The sequence below is a fragment of the Falco biarmicus genome, chromosome 11 (assembly GCF_023638135.1).
Source record: "Falco biarmicus isolate bFalBia1 chromosome 11, bFalBia1.pri, whole genome shotgun sequence".
In the NCBI taxonomy this organism is placed as follows: domain Eukaryota; kingdom Metazoa; phylum Chordata; class Aves; order Falconiformes; family Falconidae; genus Falco; species Falco biarmicus.
In genome coordinates, this window is record NC_079298.1 from 29,638,066 (window position 1) to 29,660,365 (window position 22,300).

Consider the following 22,300-nt stretch of genomic DNA (forward strand, 5'->3'; position numbering starts at 1 on the left):
GAGCAGCTTCTTGTTAAAATACCTGCAGCTGATCTCTGCCTGAGGGTAGCAGGTTTAAAATAAAGTATCAGATGGCCTATGATGAGCCACTGCAAGATTCAAGGTAGATCTGTTTGTTGGAGCATCAGGGTATTTAAAGAGAAGTTGGAATTACTTTCATATTAGTAGGTAACTAGCTGTCTCTGCAAATCTGAGCTGTACACACTACTTCTGAAACACATCAGCTGCACAGAAGAGAAAAAGGAAAACACGTGCACTAGCTCTACATATCACACAGGTCGCAAAGGGTCAATTTTGCCTTTAAATTACTATGTTCTGCTTACAAAACACCTGGTATGCAATCCAATTTCCACACAGACAAGCCATCAGGATTGCTGTAAGATGTCTCTTTATCTTAAAAAGGCCTCTATATTAATTCTTCTCCCTCATGCTCATGCCTGGCATATGCTGTCAGGACTAGATATGGTTAAAGCGAGTAATTTTTGGTTTTATCTTTGACAACAAGTTTTTAAAAGATCCTGAAAACCACAGGATCACATTGATAGAAGAGGTGCAGGCAGAGAGCACACGTGCAGTTATGAGGGCAGTGAAGAACAGCTGCAGGTTGGATGGCAGGTGGTAACCTTTACAACTGACTTTGCTGCAGTCAGAAAAGCAATGGCCTGTATTGTTCTGACTGCAGTTTTGGTGGCTTATTCAGAGCAACAGTGTATGCCAGCATCTGGGTGTCAAGCTGGGAAATAGTAATATGACAATGGATGCACTAATTGTCTGACTTGTTGAAGTCCAGAACTCTTAGTCACGATCCTCACCCACCTAAACTCCGCTCATGGGTCCAATTAAACTCAGCAGTCTTCAGAAGTATTACTGTGAAAATAATTTGACTTTGAGTTGAGTGTGGAACTGAGAAAAAAATAGTGTTTTGGGTTGACAACAAACTGAAATATTTCTGTTTTCTCACCAGAAAAAAAAATTCTGTGTCAGGCAAAACAAAATGTTTTGTTTTGTTTGCAGGGCTATTTCCCTTCTTCCACTTCTTTATTTGTTTATTTATAATTAAATTTAGGTAAATTTCATTTCAGCATATAATTTATAAGTGCAAACAAGAATAATGTTGTTGTCACCAGTAGACTAGTCAGTCTTGCAAAATCACTGTGGCAAAAGGACCCAAGGAAGTGCAGAGGAAAACAGGTCCTTGGGCAAAGACCCAAGCTTGGGATAGAACTTGTCATTTCTCATGAGAAACCCTTGCTTTGAACCACATTTCCAAAGCAGAGCTCACTGTCTGTAGGTCTGATGACTCACGCCTTCAGGGCATATCCTGCACAATTCCTGTGCGCTTTCACGGGTGCAGTCACAGCAGCAATCTGTTATCATTTATACAATTGGAATTTAGCAATCTGGAATTCCATCTAAAGCAACAAAACACTGCATGTGAGCCCTATGGGTAAATATATTATAATTCATGTAAATGAAATTGGCCAGAGCTTTATCCCTACGGAGCGAATACACAGTTCTTTCCCTCTAATCCTTCTAGCTCTGGAGCCAACACTAAATTACATTTTTAAGGGAATGAGTGAAGCCACTCTTAGGTAGGAGTGGGAGCCTGTCTCATCATGTTTCAAGCACGGCGACAGTCACAGCGGGACCCTGATCTGGAGATCCATAAACAGTACGCTAACGTAAATAGCGATATTTGTGCAGGACTCCTGCATGCTCTGGCCGTGAGGATTTTATTTGGTTCTGGTTAGGGACTCTCAGTAGTGCTGGGGCTAAAGGGAAGGAAGGGCAGGGTTCCTGATGAAACTGCAGCAGGGGCTGCTCTGTTGTTCTTGATAAGAAGCATGACAGCTGTGCCCACAACATCTGGTTTTCATTGAACCCTAGTGAGAGTTCCTTGCTGAGCCTCTTCCACCCCATATGTGGTGGTTTAATTGATGGAGCCTGAGAAGGTTTTAGGTCCAGCGTGGAATGCCGCCTTTCACTGTGATATGTGATTCCAGATACAGTAAGGGCTGGGCTGCTTAGAGTCATCTTTTAAAAGCATTTCTTCTCAATATTGAATTTTGTGTATATTGCCCTCTGTTGGCCCAAGTGCATGATAAAGCTCCTTTTCTAGGTGAAAGCTAACAAAAATCTCCTTTTGGCTGACTGGCAGGGTTTGCGGGTTTTGGAAAATGCAGGATCAAGTTAGCTGTAGCCTTGTGTGTGCATGCACGCACAGTTCATATCCCCCCATAGCTCTGCATTTAGGAATGCAGGCGCAGCTCTTAAACTAGGAAGGAAGGGGGTCTGGAGACTGGCTGTCTCAGCCATTGTGGACTACACATACGAAGAGAGTTTTAAGGCGTGACCAGAGGGGATAGTGGTTTGGTGAGACAGAATAAAGAGGATGTTGCACGCTCAGGAAACAGCACAAAAAGCAATGCAGAAAAGCCTGTGGGAGAACTGGGTGAGTGGGAGATAAGTTAGTCTTTCAGGTCTGGTATGCAACTGCCAGCAATGCTTTGGTAAAAAGTCTCTCAAGGCTTTATTTTCAATTCCAAAGCAAAAGAAAGATGGCAACCCACACTGTCAAAGCTCCTTCTGCACACAACACATGCCCTTCCACTTCCTCTCAGCTGGATCCTTCCTAGCTAAGGCATATGACTGACACATCTGCTCAGACCAAAAGGATCCTGCCCAGTTATTTTGTCTCTGATGGCAAACGGCTGCAATGCTTAGGAAACAGTCTAAACCCACTAGCTAGGAAGTGTGCTTTGGGTGTTCTTGGCACTTACATGCTCCTCCTGCACAGAGCCAGACCCAGGTATTTTCTCAAACTCTCAGAAGGCCCATGCATGAAGGCCCCCACCGTAGGCATACCAGGGTATGCGCTAGTGATGGACAGGAGAGTGGTGATGCCAGGAGATGACAGCCATTTCTCTGTAGGGTGAACATCATGACAAAACAGAAACTCCAACCTGAGGAAGTAGAGAGTGCAATGGATAACAACATCTGTAGAAAGAAGTGATGTGAGCAGACCATGGATTAGAGAAATCATTTAACCTTCTGCAATATGCCTCTCTTTAATAAGAGGCTGAGATGTAAAGATCCAGGCTTTCAGATCTAGAGCTCTGTGCACGCTTCCCTCCTGTTGGCTAGGATGGCAAACATCAGATTGGCATTTCCCTGATCCAGTACAGCAGCACGTTTCACAGCAGTGGACGAGAACATCCTTTTTGTTAGGGCTGTTAGAACTGGACTGGAAAATATGTTCTGTGCGCCACAGAGCAATATGACACTTAGTTTCTTTTACATTTTTCTTACTGCTTCTACCTGAAATAAGCCCCATACTTTTTCTCCTTGCTATCTCTTATGAAAGATCCACCCTGGACAAGAAACTGCTTGTGCCACAGCCAGTCTGGAGCTGTTCTAGGACAGCTTGGCCAGCCTGTTCGTCTGTGCTGGCTGGCTAGCATGCACAGAGTGACTGACCCCTCGCTGCTGCCGAAGAGCTGAACTCTGCTTAACTCTCCCTCTGTGCAGTCCCTGTCATGGTCTCTCTCATCTACCTGGCAGCCAGAGCACACAAACCTCCAGAAACTTAACTTTTAAACTGTGCACATCTTTCAACGGTGACTGCAATTGGTCAACATGTCATGAAGTTATTAGAGGGAGGAAGAGGAGACCTGATGAATGCATGGATAGGTAAGGCAAGATAAAATTAATTTCCTGAGGAAGCCAAAGGAAAATAAGCTGAAAAGAAAAAAGAAAAATTGACTGTAGGGAACAAATCTGACAAGTAACCTTGAAAGGCCTCTTCCACCTTTTAACTCCTGAGAAGGAACAGTCTGGCAGGAGCTGGTGTGTGTGTGTGTGCGCGCGCACCAGGGAAATTATAGGGGGTCAGGAGCTGTAAGCAGTGTTTTTAGTGGATCAGTAAAAGTAGCACGAGTATACGTCCCTGTACATTCTAGATACAGTGTAGCTGTGACATTGTCTGCTGGACAGCCTTCATCCCTAACCTGTCTCTGAGTTGTGTGCAGTTTCACAATACCAGGAACTATGCAGTTAAATCCTGTGCATGCCTTGGAACATTAAGCTCAGTTTCTGGAAAACTGAGTGATAAGTATCAAGGGGCAAGAAAACTAGATTAAGCCCAACTCCTGGACAGCATAAACATACAGGAACATAGATTGCAGAGACTATAAACACACCTCTTCTTGTGAAATACTGCTCTTACACAGAGGAGTGGCTCAAAATTTGCAAAAACCACCTTTGTTCAGAACTGCACTAGAAACCTAAATGATCAAGACTGGAAACAATTTGCTTTGCATGGACACCCTGTCTGAGCTCCCAGACTGGAACCATTCAAAAGCCAAATATATGTGTGTTGTCCTTTGGAACCAAAAAAATAATCAAGACATGAAAAGTCTGAGATGGTTAAATGTTTCCTCCAGAGGCTGGGGATTAGAAGTCTGGGCAAGTAGCAGAGGAGGAGGGAAAAAAAAAAAAAAAAAGAAAAAAAAAAAAGAAAGAGTAAAATAAAAGAAGAAACTCTTAAGTGACCTGACAAGGGAAACTTAAATCTTATTTTTAAGGGGTTAGGTTGTACTAAAGCTTGAAAAATTAAATCCACAGCTGTCTCCAGAGGACTATATCTCACTAAGAAAGCTTCAAGTAAGTTTATCATGTATCCAACACCTAGACATTGGACCTCAGGGACCACTAGGATAATATTTCCTCTGGATTAGCAAGAAAGCTAGCAAGTGACATTTGTACGAGAGTAACTTTAAGTTTAAGGGGTTTTCTTGTTATAAAATGATAAATGAAGAATAAGCATATTGGGAAGGAAAGTTCTTGCAGTTTGTAAATCTAACACATCCCCACTATTTCTTTTAAAATGCACTGTTATCTCCTAAATTAGTTTTATTTGGTGACATCAGTAATATGATGTTTTTACGTCTATCATCCTCCCAGTGAGGATCAACGTGTTCTTTATGAACAATATTTTTAATCTCATAATCCCCTTTATGAGGAATGCTTTTAATTTCAGAGACCATGAGCACTGGCGTTGAGACAATATAATATATATGAAAAAAAATCAAGAACGAAACTATAGGAAACACAGGATGGATCTGGCACAATTACAGTGCTTTCCTTCTTCTGGGATTCTTCACTACTAGCCAATAAAGCCCAGGATATGTTGGAATGCTATTAATTAACTCACCTTACTGTGCCTTGCCACGATAACTGATATGCCCCTGGGTTCCAGGCAAACCTTATGAATCATATGAGATGCAATACATAGCTGGAGCTGGGTGAACTAAGGACAACTTTAGCATGTTAACTTTGAAATCTGAAATCCAATAACGAAATGAGTTTTGTACAGAAGGTACAAAATAACACTTGAACATCTACACAAATGCCAGTGTTGGAGTTTTGAGGATAAAGCACTTTTTATTTACGTATTTTGCACTTTCTCTGTCTGAAACACACTGGTGTGAGAAACAGACCACAGATCCCCACAGCAAAATGCCTATGGTCTGTGGATGGGCCACTGTAATCTGGCATTATCCTATTATTCCCACAAAGCACATCAGTGACAATTGAGTTTTCCAGTTCTATGGAAAATCTTGAGTTACACACCTATGTCTGCTCTGTGCCTGTACAGATGCATATGTTGGAGATGTAATGAAGAAAAGGCATACGTAGCAAAATTAAATGGGAAAGTGAAATGAGGGGAATTACTTAAACAGCTTACAGATGGTGACTAAATTAGTTGAAAGCTTAAGGATTGTTTTTTCAACACACAGCTCAACAGCATTGTAAAACTTCCATTATTGTAACCCAGAAGCTCATGAGAAATAGTAATTACCAGAGCTGAACTCCTGGGCTCTCGTATTTTCTTACCCATGGGCTGCCCAGACCAGCCCCCTGATCCTTCCTTCCCCTAGTGTTTTCCAGATTCCTGAAAAGTACAGCTGAGGGGATGAAGAAATAATTCATCACCTCATGTTCCCTTCCACCTCTCAGGTCTTCCATTTCCCCCCATACACCTTATTTTGAACACCATTATCCTTTTCTTCTGAGGTGCCCCATACACTCTCCCACCGTTCCTTCACTGTGCTTCACAGCCAGCATCATCATCCATATTCTCTTAGGTTTAAAACCAGGAGGGACATCCATGACCAGCTGGTCCTTCAGTATAATACACACCAAAAAGCCCCGTCCATTGATCCTTGCATCAAGATCAGCCTTATCACTACCAAGCAGAAGGATTACATCATGCCCATAAGCAATACAGAGTCACCCTTCTTACCTATTCAGCACTGGAAAGACTTCAGCTGAAGTACTGTACCCAGCTTTGGGCATGGCCCTTCAAGAAAAACATGGGCTGACTGAGGGTAGCTTTGATAGAAAAAAATGAATCGTTTTCTTGCAGTAACAGCAATTCAGTCCTGGAATAGATTCCCCAGGAAGACTATAATGCACATCACTGAAGATTATATTAGTGATAAGAATAATGTGGGTACAAATTGTTTGGCTTGGGGCAGGGGAATAGACTGAAAGAGGTTGCTTCAGCACAATTTGCTGCACACCTGTCAGTCTGTTTAAGCTGAAGCATTCGTTTCACAAAGGCATCTACTCCTGACATAAGGATTGCTAATAATGGGGGAAGCATCCAGTCAGAAATCCTAAGCTAAGTTATTCCACTGGTTAAGAGCTCTCTCTCTAAAATTTTGTGCTTGATTTCAGGTCTGAATTCATCTAGCTTAAATGCCTCTCCTTGTGCTTCCACTCTGATTCACATCTCATGTGCTTTGGCTAAAATTAAGTGGAAACAAATACAGAAATGCTGCTATCTGCAAAAGGAGCAGGATTTGCCCTGATATGAAGAACAAGGCTAGTGTTGTCCAGGATAGTTCAAAAACTTAATGAAAAAGATTTTGGCTACAAAGTGTTGTGCAAAATCTTCACTTTTTTTAAGGAAATACCCATTGTCTGAGATATTGATAACAAATTGTTGGAAACAGAAATTTCCCTTTTGAATCTGTCTGAAATGAGTAACTTTAAGTCAAATGTCACCTGAGCAACACCACTTCAGCTGACGTACCCATTCCTTGCTCTCCCTTAGCTTTTTTTTGACAAAACCTGAAAAAAATGGCAATTATTTTTGAGCAAAATATAAATAATTTGATGATCACATGCAAAAGACTTTTCTTTTGGAGGGAAGGGACAAGGAAGAGGGTGAATTCCTGATTTATGATCAAATATAGACTTGTTCAAGTGTAAAGGAGACCCCTTTTTGAAAACACTTAAGCTGGCGCTTAACTTTATTACTGTGGCAAAATTAAGCATGTGCTTGAGTGGTTGCAGAGTCAGAACCATAAAATGTCATAGCCTTTATAGCTATGAGTCTGCTTTCTGCCTGCTGCATCTAATAAATGTTAAGAGGTGAAATTCTGTCCCCATCGGGGTCAATGATAAAACTCTCATTGATTTCAGCAGAACCAGGATTTTGAACAAGAAATCTCCATCATTGCCACGGTGGCCCACAAGATGATACCAGCAAAGAGAGGCCATCTGCTCACTCTTTCATGGACACTTTTATATGTAATCTTTCTATGTTTTCCTTACTCCAATTAAATTAACCCAAACTGAAAGCACACCATTGGCTTTTTAGATAGGGATACTGCATTTCAGGTTGTTTGTTAGGAAATAAGCAGAAATGAAATACACAAATTCTAGCGCACCATACATACTGAACATATGCATACAGAACATACTGATGCTTAGACGTGGCACTTAGGGACATGTTTTAGTGGTGGACTTGGCAGTGTTAGGTTTACAGTTGGACCAAATGATCTTAAAGGTCTTTTCCAACCTAAATGATTGTATGATTCTGTGAAAATACACAACATGCTGTTCCGTGTTACAGGAAAATTCCCTTTAAAGGGTTGATCCCTTAAGGAAAAGAAAAGGTAATGTAGCACTGTTAAGGTACATTTTATATCTTCTAACACTTCTTAGATCAGCCTTGCTTAGGACATAAGTAAACGGCTATTTTTTCCATAAGTAACAACCCTCAAATCTTAAGTCAGGCACTGAAAGTCTGTGTAGACGGTTGCTTTGCCACATCAGCAGCTGCAGCTGAGCTTGGGTTCTGTATTCCTGCCTTGCAGGCTGGCGCAGGTCTGCATACACAGTTTACAACACTCCAGCTGGAGCACTGAGGCACAAGATGGCAGAGGTCAGTTTACTGCCAGCTGGATATACTCACTCAGCCGTGAATTAGTGTACAAAGCCATCAAACAGGATCAGTTTCATGCAAGTGCGCAATTCTCATTTGAATAAGCCAAGGGAGAAAACAGTACACCCTTTAGTCTATAACATCTAGTTAAAAGAAAGCTCTGCTTCTCTATGAAGAGAACTGCTTCTTTTCACATCTTTAAATTTTTCTTTTTACATCTGAAACCACAAAAACCTACAGCTGATTTTCTTCACTGGTTTAAATGAGCCACAAATTGATGCATTTACTTAGCTCAGTGTTGAACTAGATATATTCTAAAATACAAATCAGGCTCTCCATAGAGACTCCTGTTTTCATTTTTGTGAAGTCTTGTGTTCAAGGATAACAAGAGCACCCAGTATTTACCAGCACAATCATGTGTCATATTGAAAACGCCCTTCTCTTGTGCAGATGTTGCTGTCACTGCTGATCAAAAAGACATTCAAGAATCACCTTGAACTGTGTCCCAAGTTAATTTCATCCAGAAGAGTTAAGCCAGACTTTCCCTTTGCATATCAGATTTTGCTTTGCCTCGTCTCACTTCTTCCTTCCAATATAAACTTTTCAGCCCAGGGTTTATTACCTCCATACCTCAATCACTTGCTATGTGACAGCACATCAGAACATCATCTCCATCCCCCATGGAGCAGCATAGGCTAACCACTTAAAATGTTTCTCTGAAATTCATTCTTTCAGATTGCTGTACTTTATTTTAGCTAATAAAAGGCCTTAAGGATTTTTATACATAGTTCACTATCACAAGGTCTAGGAAAATATCCCGTATTCCCTATTTTCCCCTTGAAATCCACCTATATTCTTTCTTCCTGACAGCGAGATGCAATCTTCGATTGCATCGAAAGATTACAAATCTCAGGGTTGCTTTGGTTTCTTAATTCCGCAAGTCAGAAATTAATATATTACATTTTAACAATTCCATTTGCTATAGAAAAGTGATGTTGGTTATTTCGTTTGACTTTTTTTCACAATGATGTGAAAAAAATACCTGTGTAGGATTCAATGAAACTCTGAAGAAATCAGACCCAAGGCATTTTCAAAATGTAGTCTCATGGCTATATATCAACGGCCCATATAAAAAATTCATTGAAGACAATGGAAACATCTTTTGTGATTTTAAAATCAGGCTTAGAATCAGTACTTTTCAGTCATAATGAATTTATTCTATACTAAGAGAACAAAAAGGAAGAAATAAAACTAAGTTACCATGAGACAGTATGGTGGGTGTTGCTCTGCTGTCAGAGTGTATTCTGTCTATCTGGTTAAAAACATCTGGCCACATCTTGAGGGAAAAAAAAAAAAAAGTCTTAATTTTTTGCATAAAAGTGTGCTTTCTCACTGACAATATAAAGGGTTTTCATTTTTTTAATGCAAAGGACAAAAATGTTGTTCATCCACATTTATTCTACAACAATGTTGTCCATTTCTTCTACATGTATCCTACTGTATATTTGAGAATGCTCCACAGTTCTGTCTTTCCTCTTTTTCTGTGTACCCACCTGCTTCACTCCTCATACCCAACTTCTCTTCTTGAAACTACCATTCGCTCCCTATCCCACTTCTCTGTGCAACTCCCCTGCTCTCTTCCACCTGTCTTTATATTCCCTCACTAAAAATCTCTTCTTCTACCTCACTCTAGAACAGTATTTCTTACAACTGCTCTAAGAAAAACCAAACAAACTCCAAACCCACTCAAACAAAAGAAAAAAGGAGAAACACAGAAATACTGCACATTCCAGCTTCTCTTTGCAACTTGATCACTCTCCTCCCTCAACTACCCCTCTTTCTTTCTCCTTGTGTATGCTTCTAACACGCAGGTGACTGGAATCTCCAGTGTCTGCTGGTAATACCATAAAACTTATCACACTATAACAAAAGAGAGATAAGAAATTGTGCAAAGCAACTTCAATAGGTCAGGGAAAAGCTGTAGAGCCAAACCTCAGACAGCAATTGTTTTACAATTTACTTTTTAAAAATCTACCATCCAACACAAGGTGTTGTTTGTGCCATGTGCATTTCAAAACCCAGAATCAACTGGTTGTCACTGACAGACAAAATTATCCGATCTTGGCCCTGCTTGTGGCTCAATCACTACAAAGCTGAGATATTTTCATTTAGGCTGCCAGGCTGAAACAGGCCGCTGTCCTTTCAAGCCCTGACAAACAGCCAATTTTAGCCCAAATATCATGGCACACTGAACTGCCATAAATGTTCCTTTTCTCATATTTTTTAGGTTTCATATTCTTTTGTACCATTCTGATCTCGTAATCTGTGACCTGCTTTTTCATAGGTGTCTAAAACTATTGTCCCTTTGTAGGCAAGGTGATGAGATTAAAAAAAATTCTCAGTGAAATAGATGATTGCCAGGTTGTTAGTACTGAGGAAATATCAGACTATTTATTTATATGACTTCAGAGTTTAATGTTTGGCTCATGCTTATCTGAAGACCTGCTGAAATCACTGAAGAACTGTTGCTCTGATCAGGTAGTCATACACACATTTTTTGTTATAACAGCCATTAATAGAAAATATTACTGTGATAAAAAGTAGAATAAGGATAGTAACAAAAGCGTTATGTTCTAGCAATGTTGTGGAAATTAATTGCTCTAAGGTAGCACTTTATATTTCACAGAGTACTATCTTCTTCCATTTCCTGTTAAAACCAAGGCAGGCATGGCATGGATATCACAAAGTATTTTTTGCTGCTCTGTTACACATTAGGAAAATATAAAAATTTTCAGTGTTCAATAGGAGCAGTAGGTATTAAGTATTCATTCTTAATATTTTGCCAAAATAAAAACAAAAGCTTAGTTACCTATTACTTATTTCTGTATTACCCCTATGACTGGGTAGACAACCGTTTCAGTTGTATGTAATGGGCCTGTAGTACAGCAAAGAGCACTCCAGAAAACAACACATACGTGGATCTGCCCTGCATCTTATTTCAGCTGCTGTTAGTCCTACAGAGTGATATTGTCCTTTTATTCTGAAAGCCAAATACCTATCTCTGCTTCTCAAAGCACTCTTGAAATAAACAATCTCTTCTAATCCCATGCAGTTCTATTGAGTTTTACATATATAAGCAGAAATGAAACCCTGTTCCAAGAAAGTACAGTTCAAAAAGCCAAGACACTGCTGCCTCTAGTTCTATGTGTTAGTTTCTACCCAGAGGGACAGCAGGACCATTAGGCAGCTGGGGATGAGCCTGCTTTACTGCTAGTATGGATATTAGAATAAATAGCTTAGGAGAATCTCTGAGAGTGGATGCTGCTCTGATACAAACTTTAGTTAAACTACAGCCCATTAAGATAATTTCTGATACCTCTTGGATATGATGCTGCTTGGTTGTTCATTAGAGTGGCTGGGAAACAAGGTAAAGAGAGAGAGGATTCAGGTACTGGCTGTACAGTGTAACTTTTGCAACATGCTTTTGGATTTTCAGCCACTTGCCTGAGACTGGAGCTACGTTAGCAGGGCTCTCGTGCCTCTTGCATGTCGGTGGCTAAGCAACACTGCTGCTGACCCAAGACAATGATTATGTTTCAAAACATCTTGCTGATCAAGCCTGCCTTAGGGCTGGGCTTAGCTGAGAGGTGGTGCTGAAGAAAACTGACAGCTCAGATGACCGTAATGATGTTCAGGGGCAGGGCACCACAACAGCCCTGAACATAAAGTCCCCTTAGTCCTGCTGTTCGCAATTGCTGGAGTACCAGGTACTAAATAGGTGCGATCTTTCTCTAAGGACACAACTGTTTCTTGAGTTCCTCAGGGCTCATGGACCTGTGGCCATGCCTCACCTGGGCCCCCACCCACTTTCCTCAGTGCCGTTAACTTTGCTGGGGGACCAGCCTCACTAGGTCTGCCCTGAATGGGCCTGCAGGCCACCACGTCCCACTGGCCCTCCTGTGAAGGCGCAGGCAAAACCTGAGGCACCATAGGGGTTTGATAATGACCCTGCGGGGTGCTGAGAGGCCTGTGGCACAGCCCTGGCCCTCAGAGGGGTCTGCTACACCCCCCATGCTATAAGTGCTTCAGACCCAGGGTCTTACCTGGCGCAGCAGGTGAAGGCTGTTGCCCTGCCATTGCACCCTGAGGGGCACGGGGGACCCCAGCCATCATGTCACGGCACATCCAGGGGTGCCAGCAGGATTCGTGCAGCGGCCTCCGAGTGAGGCGGACACGGGGTGTGGAGGCCGCTTCGCGCCTCACGCCTCAGGCCGGCGGGACAGCGCCCCCCCCACTTCGTCCCCAGCGCGGGTGGGTGGCGGGGCCGCGCAGTGCGCGTGCGCGGTGGCCGCCGCGGGCAGTGGAGGTGGCGCATGCGCGCTCGGAGCCCGCGGGCGGGGCTTGCGCTCACCCTGGTAACAGCAGCGCTGCGGGGCCGCGCCCTGCTGAGGCCTCCCCCCCCCCCCTTCCCCTCCCCGCCGCCATGCAGGGCGAGGACGCCCGGTACCTCAAGAGGTAATCGGGGAGGCTGGCTGGGGAGGAGGGGGGGTGGCTGTTGTGGGGCCGGGGCGCGGCAGGTTGTGGTAGCGGCCGGGCGTGGGGCTGAGGCGCGGCAGGTTGTCCTGAGGGGCGGCGCGGTGTCGGGTGGGACGCTGTGGGGCGGGCGAGGTTGCGGGGTGGGAGACAGGTGTTGCCGGGCTGGGTGGGAGGTTATGAGGGAGCTGAGGGGTTTTAGGCTGTGGTGGGGGCTGGGGGGGAAGTTATGGGGTGGGGAGGTGATGGGGCGTGGGGCTGAGGGGTTGAAGATGGGGGGGGCTGGGTGGGAGGTTATGGGTGGGGGGGTATGAGGGAGCCGAGGCTGTGGTGGGGGCTGAGGGGGAAGTTGTGGGGCAGGGAGGGTAGGAAGGGTTAGCGGGGAGGTGATGGGCCCTAGGGCTGAGGTGTTGCAGGTGGGGGGGCTGGCTTGGGGATGGGTGGGAGGTTGTGGGTGGGGAGGTGGGAATGGGGAGTGTTTTGAGAGGGAGATCCTGAGGTGGGTGGAGGGATTGGGATGGTATGGCTGGGGGTTATGGTGTGGGTGGGAGGTGCTGGGGTGAGTGGTTGTTGAATGGGAGTCGTGTTTGGGGCAGGCTGAGGGGCGGCTGGTGGGCAGGGGGCTCAGGAGGCTGGGTTAGGGAATGAGTGAAGGTGATAAAGTGGGTGTAGGGTAGCTTGAGAGATGGCGTGCTGGTGGTAACGGAATGTGGTAGTTTGGAGGGATGCCCTGGTGTGGGGGTGGCTGTGGTGGCCCTTGATGGTCTGTGTTTGGGGTGATGCACTGAGGTGGCAGCAAGTTGGGAGGAGTGTAATAGATGCTGTTAGGTGATGAGTGAGGAGGGTTGTGTGGGTGTTGGGATAGGGCAGGTAGTTGCTTTAGGGACCAGGGGAGGGAATGTGAGGCAATAAGGGCAGGTTCAGGGTGCAGCTGGGAAAGATGAACTGATTTGGGGGAGATGTTAGAGCATGGCATGGCAGATTGGGGAGGGGATGGGGGGGGCGGGGCAGGCAATGAGTTGGGATGAATTGAATGGTTTGGGAGTTGGGATGGACCTGGGAGGAACTGTGGTGTGTAAAGCTGGCTGATCTCAGTGTGATGTTGAAGATATGATGAATGAATGGTGCCTTTATCCGTCTGTCTTCTCTGTGAGACCAGTCAGCCTAAAGAATAGGGTATGTGTAGACAACTACTGAATCTCCATCAGTTGTTTCAGAGCAAAAGTGCTAGCAATCCTGGAAGATGTCAGGCCATCTAGGCCTGTGTTAAGATGTGATGTGTGAACACTGTCACTCTTTTTTTTTGCCATGTGGGTGATTTTATCCATGACATCTTGAGTCCTGTGGAGTTCCTGCTCTTTCTTTGGTTTTTGATTATTTTTTTTTTTATTTCTTTCCAGTTATTAACTGCTGCTACAAGTATATAAACTTGCTGTTTAGGCTGGCTAGGGTTTGTTGGGTTTTTTCCCCCCTTTGCTCATATACCACATATTAAGACCCATAAATAGAAACAATGGAGAAAAAAACTTCTTGATAATCTTTGAACATTAGTTCTGTCATATAAATGTGATGACAGATAAAAATCAAATGGCTACTTGTAATTAAATAAATAGCTGTAACTTTAAAGCAGCACCTATTTTTAGCCTTGCGTGTTCTGTTTGTGCCATTTTATGTGATTTTTGAGAAATCTTCTTTATTTTGTAGTCATCCCTGCAAAAAGTTGAGTTTTCTGTCTTTTTAGGGAGCACAAACCAAAAAACATCTGTTGTGCTGTGTAACGTGACTAGGATTGCGTGCAAGTCTAATGCTCCTCTGATCCCTATTTCCCTTTGTCATCTTCCACGAGCAGTCAGTCATCCTCCCACCAAGTCTGACTTGCTGGGATTTGTTATTAGATTTTCAGCCTTATCCATGTATGCAGTTTGTGCCACTTGTAATTAGGATAGTTTGGTTTTGCTTTTGCCCCCTGAAGGAATTAATAAAGGGTTATTCACACACCAGCTTCGGTTATGTCAGCTCAGCTAGCACGGCTTTTGTCTGTAGAAAAGGCCTTCCTCTTTTAAACCGTTCATACAGCAGGATTCTTGTTGATGAAGCAGGCAGTGAATTGAAGTGAAAGGATAGGCTGATGTGTGAGAGCTCCCCAGTGCATTGCTGCTTCTACCAGTTACAAGAATGTCTGTATTTTTAAATGTTTTAGGAAGTGACTTACAAACTCAAGATGGACAGAAAATCGGTAAAACATGTTTGTTGATTCGAGGGGGGATTGTTTCTCTAAATATTTTTTTTTTAAATAATTTTTTTGAGTGATGCTGGCAGTTTGAATGCAATGTTTTCCAAACGGAAAACAACTTCAGTAGCTGGGTAGTGCATTTTAGTATAGGTCTTCAAGCAGTTCACAGGGTAATATTTTTATCAGAGGGGGAACTTGGATGTGAATAGATTTGTGACTCTTAGCTAGGAAATACCTCAAGTAATGATGGTGGTTGTCAATGTGAGAGGGCAGAAAATCTCTGTGGCTCTAAATTCTTCAGCTTACCCATCTGTTCCTCTTAAGGACAGAATTAAACAGGGGAAATGCTAAAACCTTTTAAGCAGTCTTAAGCTGAGGTTCTGCTGGTTTGCTAAGCTCATCAGTGGTTTACTGCTGCCAGAAGAAGGAGGTCTTACTCCTTCCTCTTTACCCCTCTTTAGCCCTTTACAGAAGCGTTATTCCCTTTCTATAGAGCATTTGAATTAAGTAACGCACTGAAAAACTCTGTCTACCCAAAACATGAAGCGTTCTCTGTTGGATTGCTGGAATTGGCCGTGAACGGGTTTGACAAGCCCTCACGCTGAACCAAGGTGACTGCCAGGAGCAGGGAAGACATGGGAAGATCTAATCCTTTTGGCAATTATGAGCTGTTAGTTCACCTTAGTTCTTGTAGAACTATGCTGAACTCCTTCAGGCCACTTCTCTACCAATCTTGTTCTTTTTATCCCTAAATATTACCAAGCTGTCACTTAATGGAGGATTGACTGTCAGGAGGAGCATTTGTGGTTGGGATCTCCTGGTAGGTCTAAATATGGGGGAAATATTTTTGGGGGTAAGGAGCAAGAGCCAGTTTTTTCTGAAATAGATATGCTGTAAGCTTTCAGCCCTGCAAGGCTGGACTCTGTGAGAACAGTCTGTAGTGAAGCATTCGCCTCAAAGTACCACTAAAGGGAAAAAACCACAAGTATCTTCAAAAAAATATTAAGTGTTAAATGGAGTTCTGCTACAATCTCATCAAGGAAGATGCTGCTCTTTAGCAGTGAGCTGTATTTGTTTGCCTGGTAGCTTTATGCCCTTGTAAGGCTGGTACTTGAACTAGACTTTTTGTTTCCCACAGCAGACCTTTCTGTGGTTTGTGGGTTTTTTTGGGCAGCTCTATCTCAAGAAAAAGAAATTTTTTGCAGTTTTGTTCTGCAGAAGGAAAAGCTGCCACCATACTAGTGGGGTAGATGGAGACACACATTGCAAATATTCTCTGAAGAGAGTGGTTACACTGAAGGCTGCATCCGGATTTGGTAATGTTTCCAGCACTGCGAGGCTGAAGTAGATTTCCCTGGTCTATTTGTCCCAATGCCATAGCTAGCTGCTGTCTCATTTATGCTGATAAAACTACTGGTGAAGCCACCTGTAAATCTGTTTATTGACATGATCTGTCTGAAAAAACCCAACTCCCAAACAAAACCCCAAAACAAACCAAAAACCCCACCCACACACCAAAACCCAAACCCACATTGTTTTTCGTCTGTGGTGTTTTAGCAGCCTGATTTGTGGTGTGGCTGTACATACTCTGTTGGCAGTACCAAGGCGAAAATGGGCAAGTGTCAGCTTTACCACCAAAGTCAGAAATGTGTAACTAAAATCTCTGGATGTGGTTCTCCCATTGCTTGAAAACAGAAATGAAATATATCTTTTATGGCCTTTGATCCATGGCCTCTCCTTATGGCCTTGTATCTATGTGGACATGGGGTTGCTGGCACAAAGGAGGAGAGAGCAGGATAGGCCCTTTTGGCAGTGATGTACCCAGAGTGCTTTCCTGGAGAATGCTTTTCCAAAATATCTGTAGCTGTAGAAAAGCAGGTAAACATGCTTAATTTATACCTGTTGATGGCAGCTGTTGATCTGGTAATCCCCTGAGCCTGGCAACACACACAGTGAGGTAAAGAACATAGCAAAGATGTTAGTGCTTCAGGAGAGAATAGTTAATTTGAAATACAAATTACTTTGAATTCATTCTTGGTAGGTTTTTTAACTGTTAAGATTTAGCCAGGTGAGTCCTTGAGGAAAAAATTTCCATTTGTAAATGACTGTACTAGATCAATGTCATTAGCAGAAGATTTCTCAATACTGACAATGTAATTGGGAATCAACTGGGAAATTCACCACCTCTGTGAAATGCATCTTCTTCCTGATTGTAGTTCCTTAAGAGAGCTGGGAGACTCAGAAATCAAAGATTTATCCTGTTTCTTCCTTACATCTGTGACTAAGGCTTCACCAATGGCTTGGGTCTTTCTGTACGTACTAGAGGTAATAGTTAAGGATAAGCCACTCTCACTAAGCTTTGCTACAGCTGTGTGAAATGAAATATGGTGTGCAAGGAGGGCAGTGCTTGGGTTTAGGGTCTGAATAGAACAGGAGACAGGTGGCTATTACTGATCTATGTTCTGATATGTTTTCTGAGCTTTTCATTTAATCAGTAACTCATTTTTTTATTATTTGTGGCAGGAAGGTAAAAGGAGGCAACATAGATGTTCATCCATCTGAGAAAGCCCTCATTGTCCACTATGAAGTGGAAGCAACGATTCTGGGAGAGCTGGGAGACCCCATGCTGGGGGAGCGCAAGGAGTGTCAGAAAATGTAAGGTCATTTTAGCATGTTCTGATAGGTTTTTTTTCCTGTTTTTTGTAGAGTCATAAATTCAATAACTCAAAGCATCAACAGCCTGTAAGAAATAATATGTTCTAATCTTTATAAAACTCAGTGCTAGATTAGCAGAGGGTTTAGAAGCCAGGAAACAATGTGTGCCTAGGAAAGTTAACAACTAAAACACATGTTGTAAACTTTTTCATCTGTGTACTTTAAGGTGTTTTGTAAAGAAAAGTGATTACTCCCATTTTATGTGGTGAGAACTTGAAGTAGAGAGAAGTGATTGGTTCCTACTCAAATGATGGTTAATGTTGGAGCAAGCAATACTATTGAACCTTCTGACAGCCTTATGCTTTAGCTGTTGGCTCTCCTGTTGTTTTGATCTGTCACCCCTGCTAGTGATTTCACTATAATACCTGTGTTTTAGTTTTGCCTAGTATTTCTCTTTTAAGAGCATTAAAATATTCCCCATTGGAAAAGCCCACAGAATTATCATAAATTTAGTTTCCAAGCTGCAAGTTTGGACATTTCCTGGGTTTTGTCTCTATACTGAATTCTTTTTGAAAATTTGAGCTGAAGTAGCTACCTGTCTGAATGCAATGTAAGAAGAATAATTGAGGGGGGGGTGAAGAGAATCCTTAAATTGTCTTAAATATCAGATATCAGAAATGTTCATCTTTTTTCAGATGAATCAACATAACTTGCATCTGCAACATGGTGGAATTCCTTTGATCCATCCTATTGTTAGTGCCCACAGAGATTTCTTACTGCTCATTGCTTGTGGACCTGACTGCAGGTCTGACAGATCTGTGGGAGACTGCTGACACTGCATCTGCAGGCACCACAACGGAACCTTCCTGTGTAGTCAACACCCATAGCCATTTCTCATTTTGGTTTTTTTGTGTATGCAGTACTACTTTGCAGTCCTGCGTGCTTTTTTTGGGGGTGTATTGCAAATAAATTACTGGCTGCTGTGTCTTACAGCAGTTACAAGGGATCTGTTTGTACAGCTGCATTTAGTGTTGCTGCTTGTCAGCTGATGGACGGTTATGCTCTGTCAAATCTGTTTGACAGTTACTTGCCATTTGGAGTTGTAGAGAGCCACTGCTTTCGCATTTCCTTTGTAAGCCATAGGATGGACTTTGGGGGTATCGGGATCACATTTCTGCTTCAAGAAATTAATGACTGTGTAAACATAAATCGAAGGACTGAAGATATACAAATTTAACAACTGAGAAGAGACCTATCTGTGTTGCAGCATTCGGCTGAAGAGTCTTAATGCAAATACAGACATTGCTTCCTTGGCTCGAAAGGTGGTTGAAGAATGCAAGCTCATTCACCCCTCCAAACTTGCAGAGGTAGAACAGCTGTTGTACTATCTGCAGAATCGCAGAGATGCCTCGGTGGGAAAAGGTAAATAATACAGGAACAAAGTAGCTTGGGACGGCTGCTTCAGCATTGAATAACTACTGTGTGAGGTTTTTCTAGCTGAGATCCGAACCTGCTTGATGTATGACTTCTCCAGAGGTAATGAGAGTGGGGAAGATGTATAGTTAAATCACACTTGGAAAACTGGAGGGCGGGACTTATCTTTCTAACAACCAAAGTGTATATTTTTGTTAGTTAAACTTAGTATGGATGCTTCTTACTGGCTGCCCTGTGCTATAGCAGGACTTGAGAGGTAGAGATTCCACTGTTTGGTGCGGTCTCTTCATGTTGCATCTGCACTTGCCCGTGACATCAAGGGATTGTACTAGTATCTCCCTAGAAAGATCTGTCATCACCTGTTGCAAGGGTAGTGTTCCTAGGCTGAATTTGCGCTGTCTGTAAAGCTGGAGTGAGGAGTTTCGGAGTGTAACAGACTTGGGTACAGTGTAGCAGACTGCCTGGGGTAGTTCTCTCATCTTCTTAAGTTCCTGGCATCCTGGTGGTCCTATTTATGTCTTAAGTTTGTCTTAAACTTTCTGCTCAGGGGACAGTTTCATATTTAACACCTGACCCTGCATTACTTTGTGGTTAGCAAGGCTCCTTGCAATCATAAAACGGTAAATTTTGTTCTCAATTGGATTCTTACCTTAATGGGATGAGTTTAAAACTAAGATTAATGTTATTTACATGCCCTAATTGTAACTGCTTTGGATGTTTACCCTCTTTTATTCTGTATATATGTCTTGGTGTATCACAGGGCTGCTTTGCCACAGTGTACAGGCAGAATCAAAGCTGCTAAGGTATGTCACTGTGGAAGTGAGTTTTGTCACTTGGCTTGCACTAAGGTGTGTTACCCTCTGTCTCCCCAGCTGACTGGGCTGTAGCTGATCGTTTATACTGAATAGCTGAAAGGGATCTGAGGGTTTATTTTGCTCCCTGTGGGCCGTTCCGCTTCAGGAACCTGACATACCTTAGCTGTGTTAGTTTGGCTGGTCAGCTGAACACAAAAGGACTTTGACCTTGATTTAACCAGTATGTTTACTATGAGAATACTGGGTATTTTTTTCATCTGTGAATATGTGTGACTTAACTGCAACCATGTCTTTTTCTTTACAGAAAAAAAAGAGAAATCTAGTAAGCCAAAAGATCCACCCCCATTTGAAGGAATGGAGGTAAATATTGGTGTTAGAAAAGAAATGTAAACCCCATTTACTTAAGTGGTTATATAAGGGAGGGGGGGAGAGGAAATGCTGAATTCTCAGGTTTTTTTGCTGCTTGTTTTTTAAACAAAGAACTTGGTTTGGAAATACTGCACAATGGAATAAAAATTATCTCCATAAAGGGTAAAATATTTGACTTGCATACTTCCCCCCCCCCCCCCCCCCCTCCAGCTATAACACGCAGCAGGACAGCAAGTGAGGTCTGGAACATCGGACAGGACGCAGGGAGTTGTGTCTGAGCATCCTTTGTTTTTTGTAATTAAATCTCCTCAGATTTCCTGGTGTTCATTGGCAGTGATTCTGGATATGTTGAATTTTTTTCCTTGTATTTTATTTTTTCCTAAGATCTTAACTCAAAGGTGTGCACTCTTTTGTCTTGTGGTTGAATAATGTTGTGATTGATTGCGTTGAATTGACATCTGTCCTTCTCTGTGAAACCCTTGTTTACGACTAATCTCAGATTGACGAAGTTGCCAACATCAATGACATGGATGAGTACATTGAGTTACTGTATGAGGACATTCCTGACAAGGTGCGTGGCTCTGCCCTCATCCTGCAGCTGGCTAGGAATCCTGATAATTTGGAAGAACTGCTTATCAATGGTAATTTTAAAAACAAATGGTAACTTCTCTTAATTTGGGATTTTCTCTAACTTGCTAGGCTGTGCTTCTCAGTATGTAATAAGCTGGCTGTCAAAGCCCAGTTGGATCTGTCTACAAATGGATGCCATTTAGATTGTTCTTAGGTGGGCCTAAGAGAAATTGTCCTGCCCTCAACAGGCTTCATCTGTTTTTTCTGAACCTAGTTACTTTGATGCTAAATTAACTTCATTTGGCATTGCTGCTGGAACAAGAGAATGTAGTGTTATATCCTGAAGATCAGGAAGCTTGCTTTGAAACTGGGGTTTGCAGGCTGACATAAGTTTAGGTGTCTAGTTTCCAAGAGAATTAATAAATTGTATATGGGTGTATCACCCAAGTATTTCACTAGCACACCATACTCTTTTTGCTTATGGATCCATTTTAAAATCTTACTGGAATGCATGATAGCACATTCACATTGCTGTCATTTTGTGTCTGCATACGTATGTGCTGTCCCATGTGCATTTTGAGAGCTACATCAGTGTGGAATAGTGTGTGTTGGTAAATACATATGTGTACATGTATATGCATTATTATTTCCCATTGTCCCTTTCTTCTGAGGCAAAAAAGGACCTTACACTCTGTAAAGGTGTCAGACAAACAAAAGATAAGGGCAATCTAAACCAGACTTCTGAAATGATGGTAGGTTAGTGTCTTAATTCAGTTAATTTTTTAACTTGTTCCCTTTGTCTCCTTTACTGAGCTCTTGTACTCCCACATTCCTCAAGTAAATGGTTACTCCAGTATGTACTCAACCCATCCTGTGATGTCAGTAAGCAAGATTATTGTAAGAATTGGAAATGAAGGGGAATAGTAAGCCATCAAATAATGGCTTGTCCCCATGAGTTGTTGTGAATATTCCAGTGCTTGAAATTGCCAGCTGCTGCTTTTCTCATTCTGATCGTGTAACATGGTGTACATGAAGAGGGACTAGATAGGGGAAAGTGAACAGAAAAGATAAGTGATTCAGAGAGGAAAAGTAACCTGAAGCATGACAAGAGGAAATATAAATAAAATCATTAAATAATACAGTTGCTATGGGGAGGGAAATAAATAGAAGTGCATGAAAAACGATAGTTGTCAAGGTAGAATTTTAAGGGGATTTGGAAGTAAAAGTAATGGTTTTAGGTAGGGGTAGTAGTGTAGTAGGCAGCCACAGTGTAGTATGCAACATGCAGCTGGCAGAGACCACCACAAGATCTTCAGTTTAGTAGTAGTTTTAAGTTGACCTTGGTGTTAGGTTGCAGTTCCCTTGCATGTCACCTCTTATGGTTTGCAAGTGGATGACCACCCAGGGTACTCTATTTTAGTAACATCTCCAAACAGAACTTGTGAGCAGTGTTAC

At 42.5% G+C, this 22,300-nt stretch overlaps 1 protein-coding gene across 2 annotated transcripts in view; it reads left to right on the plus strand.

The window, feature by feature from the left end:
- Positions 1-12,604: 12,604 nt before the first annotated feature.
- KIFAP3 (kinesin associated protein 3) overlaps positions 12,605-22,300 on the plus strand; it is a 71,189-nt gene continuing 61,493 nt past the window's right edge. For both annotated transcript variants that reach the window (XM_056356062.1, XM_056356063.1), the window contains exons 1-5: positions 12,605-12,751; positions 17,526-17,657; positions 18,925-19,079; positions 20,211-20,266; positions 20,775-20,916. In XM_056356062.1, the coding sequence (XP_056212037.1) occupies positions 12,720-12,751; positions 17,526-17,657; positions 18,925-19,079; positions 20,211-20,266; positions 20,775-20,916 (517 nt within the window). In that variant the 5' untranslated portion in view covers positions 12,605-12,719. The remainder of the gene's footprint in view (positions 12,752-17,525; positions 17,658-18,924; positions 19,080-20,210; positions 20,267-20,774; positions 20,917-22,300) is intronic.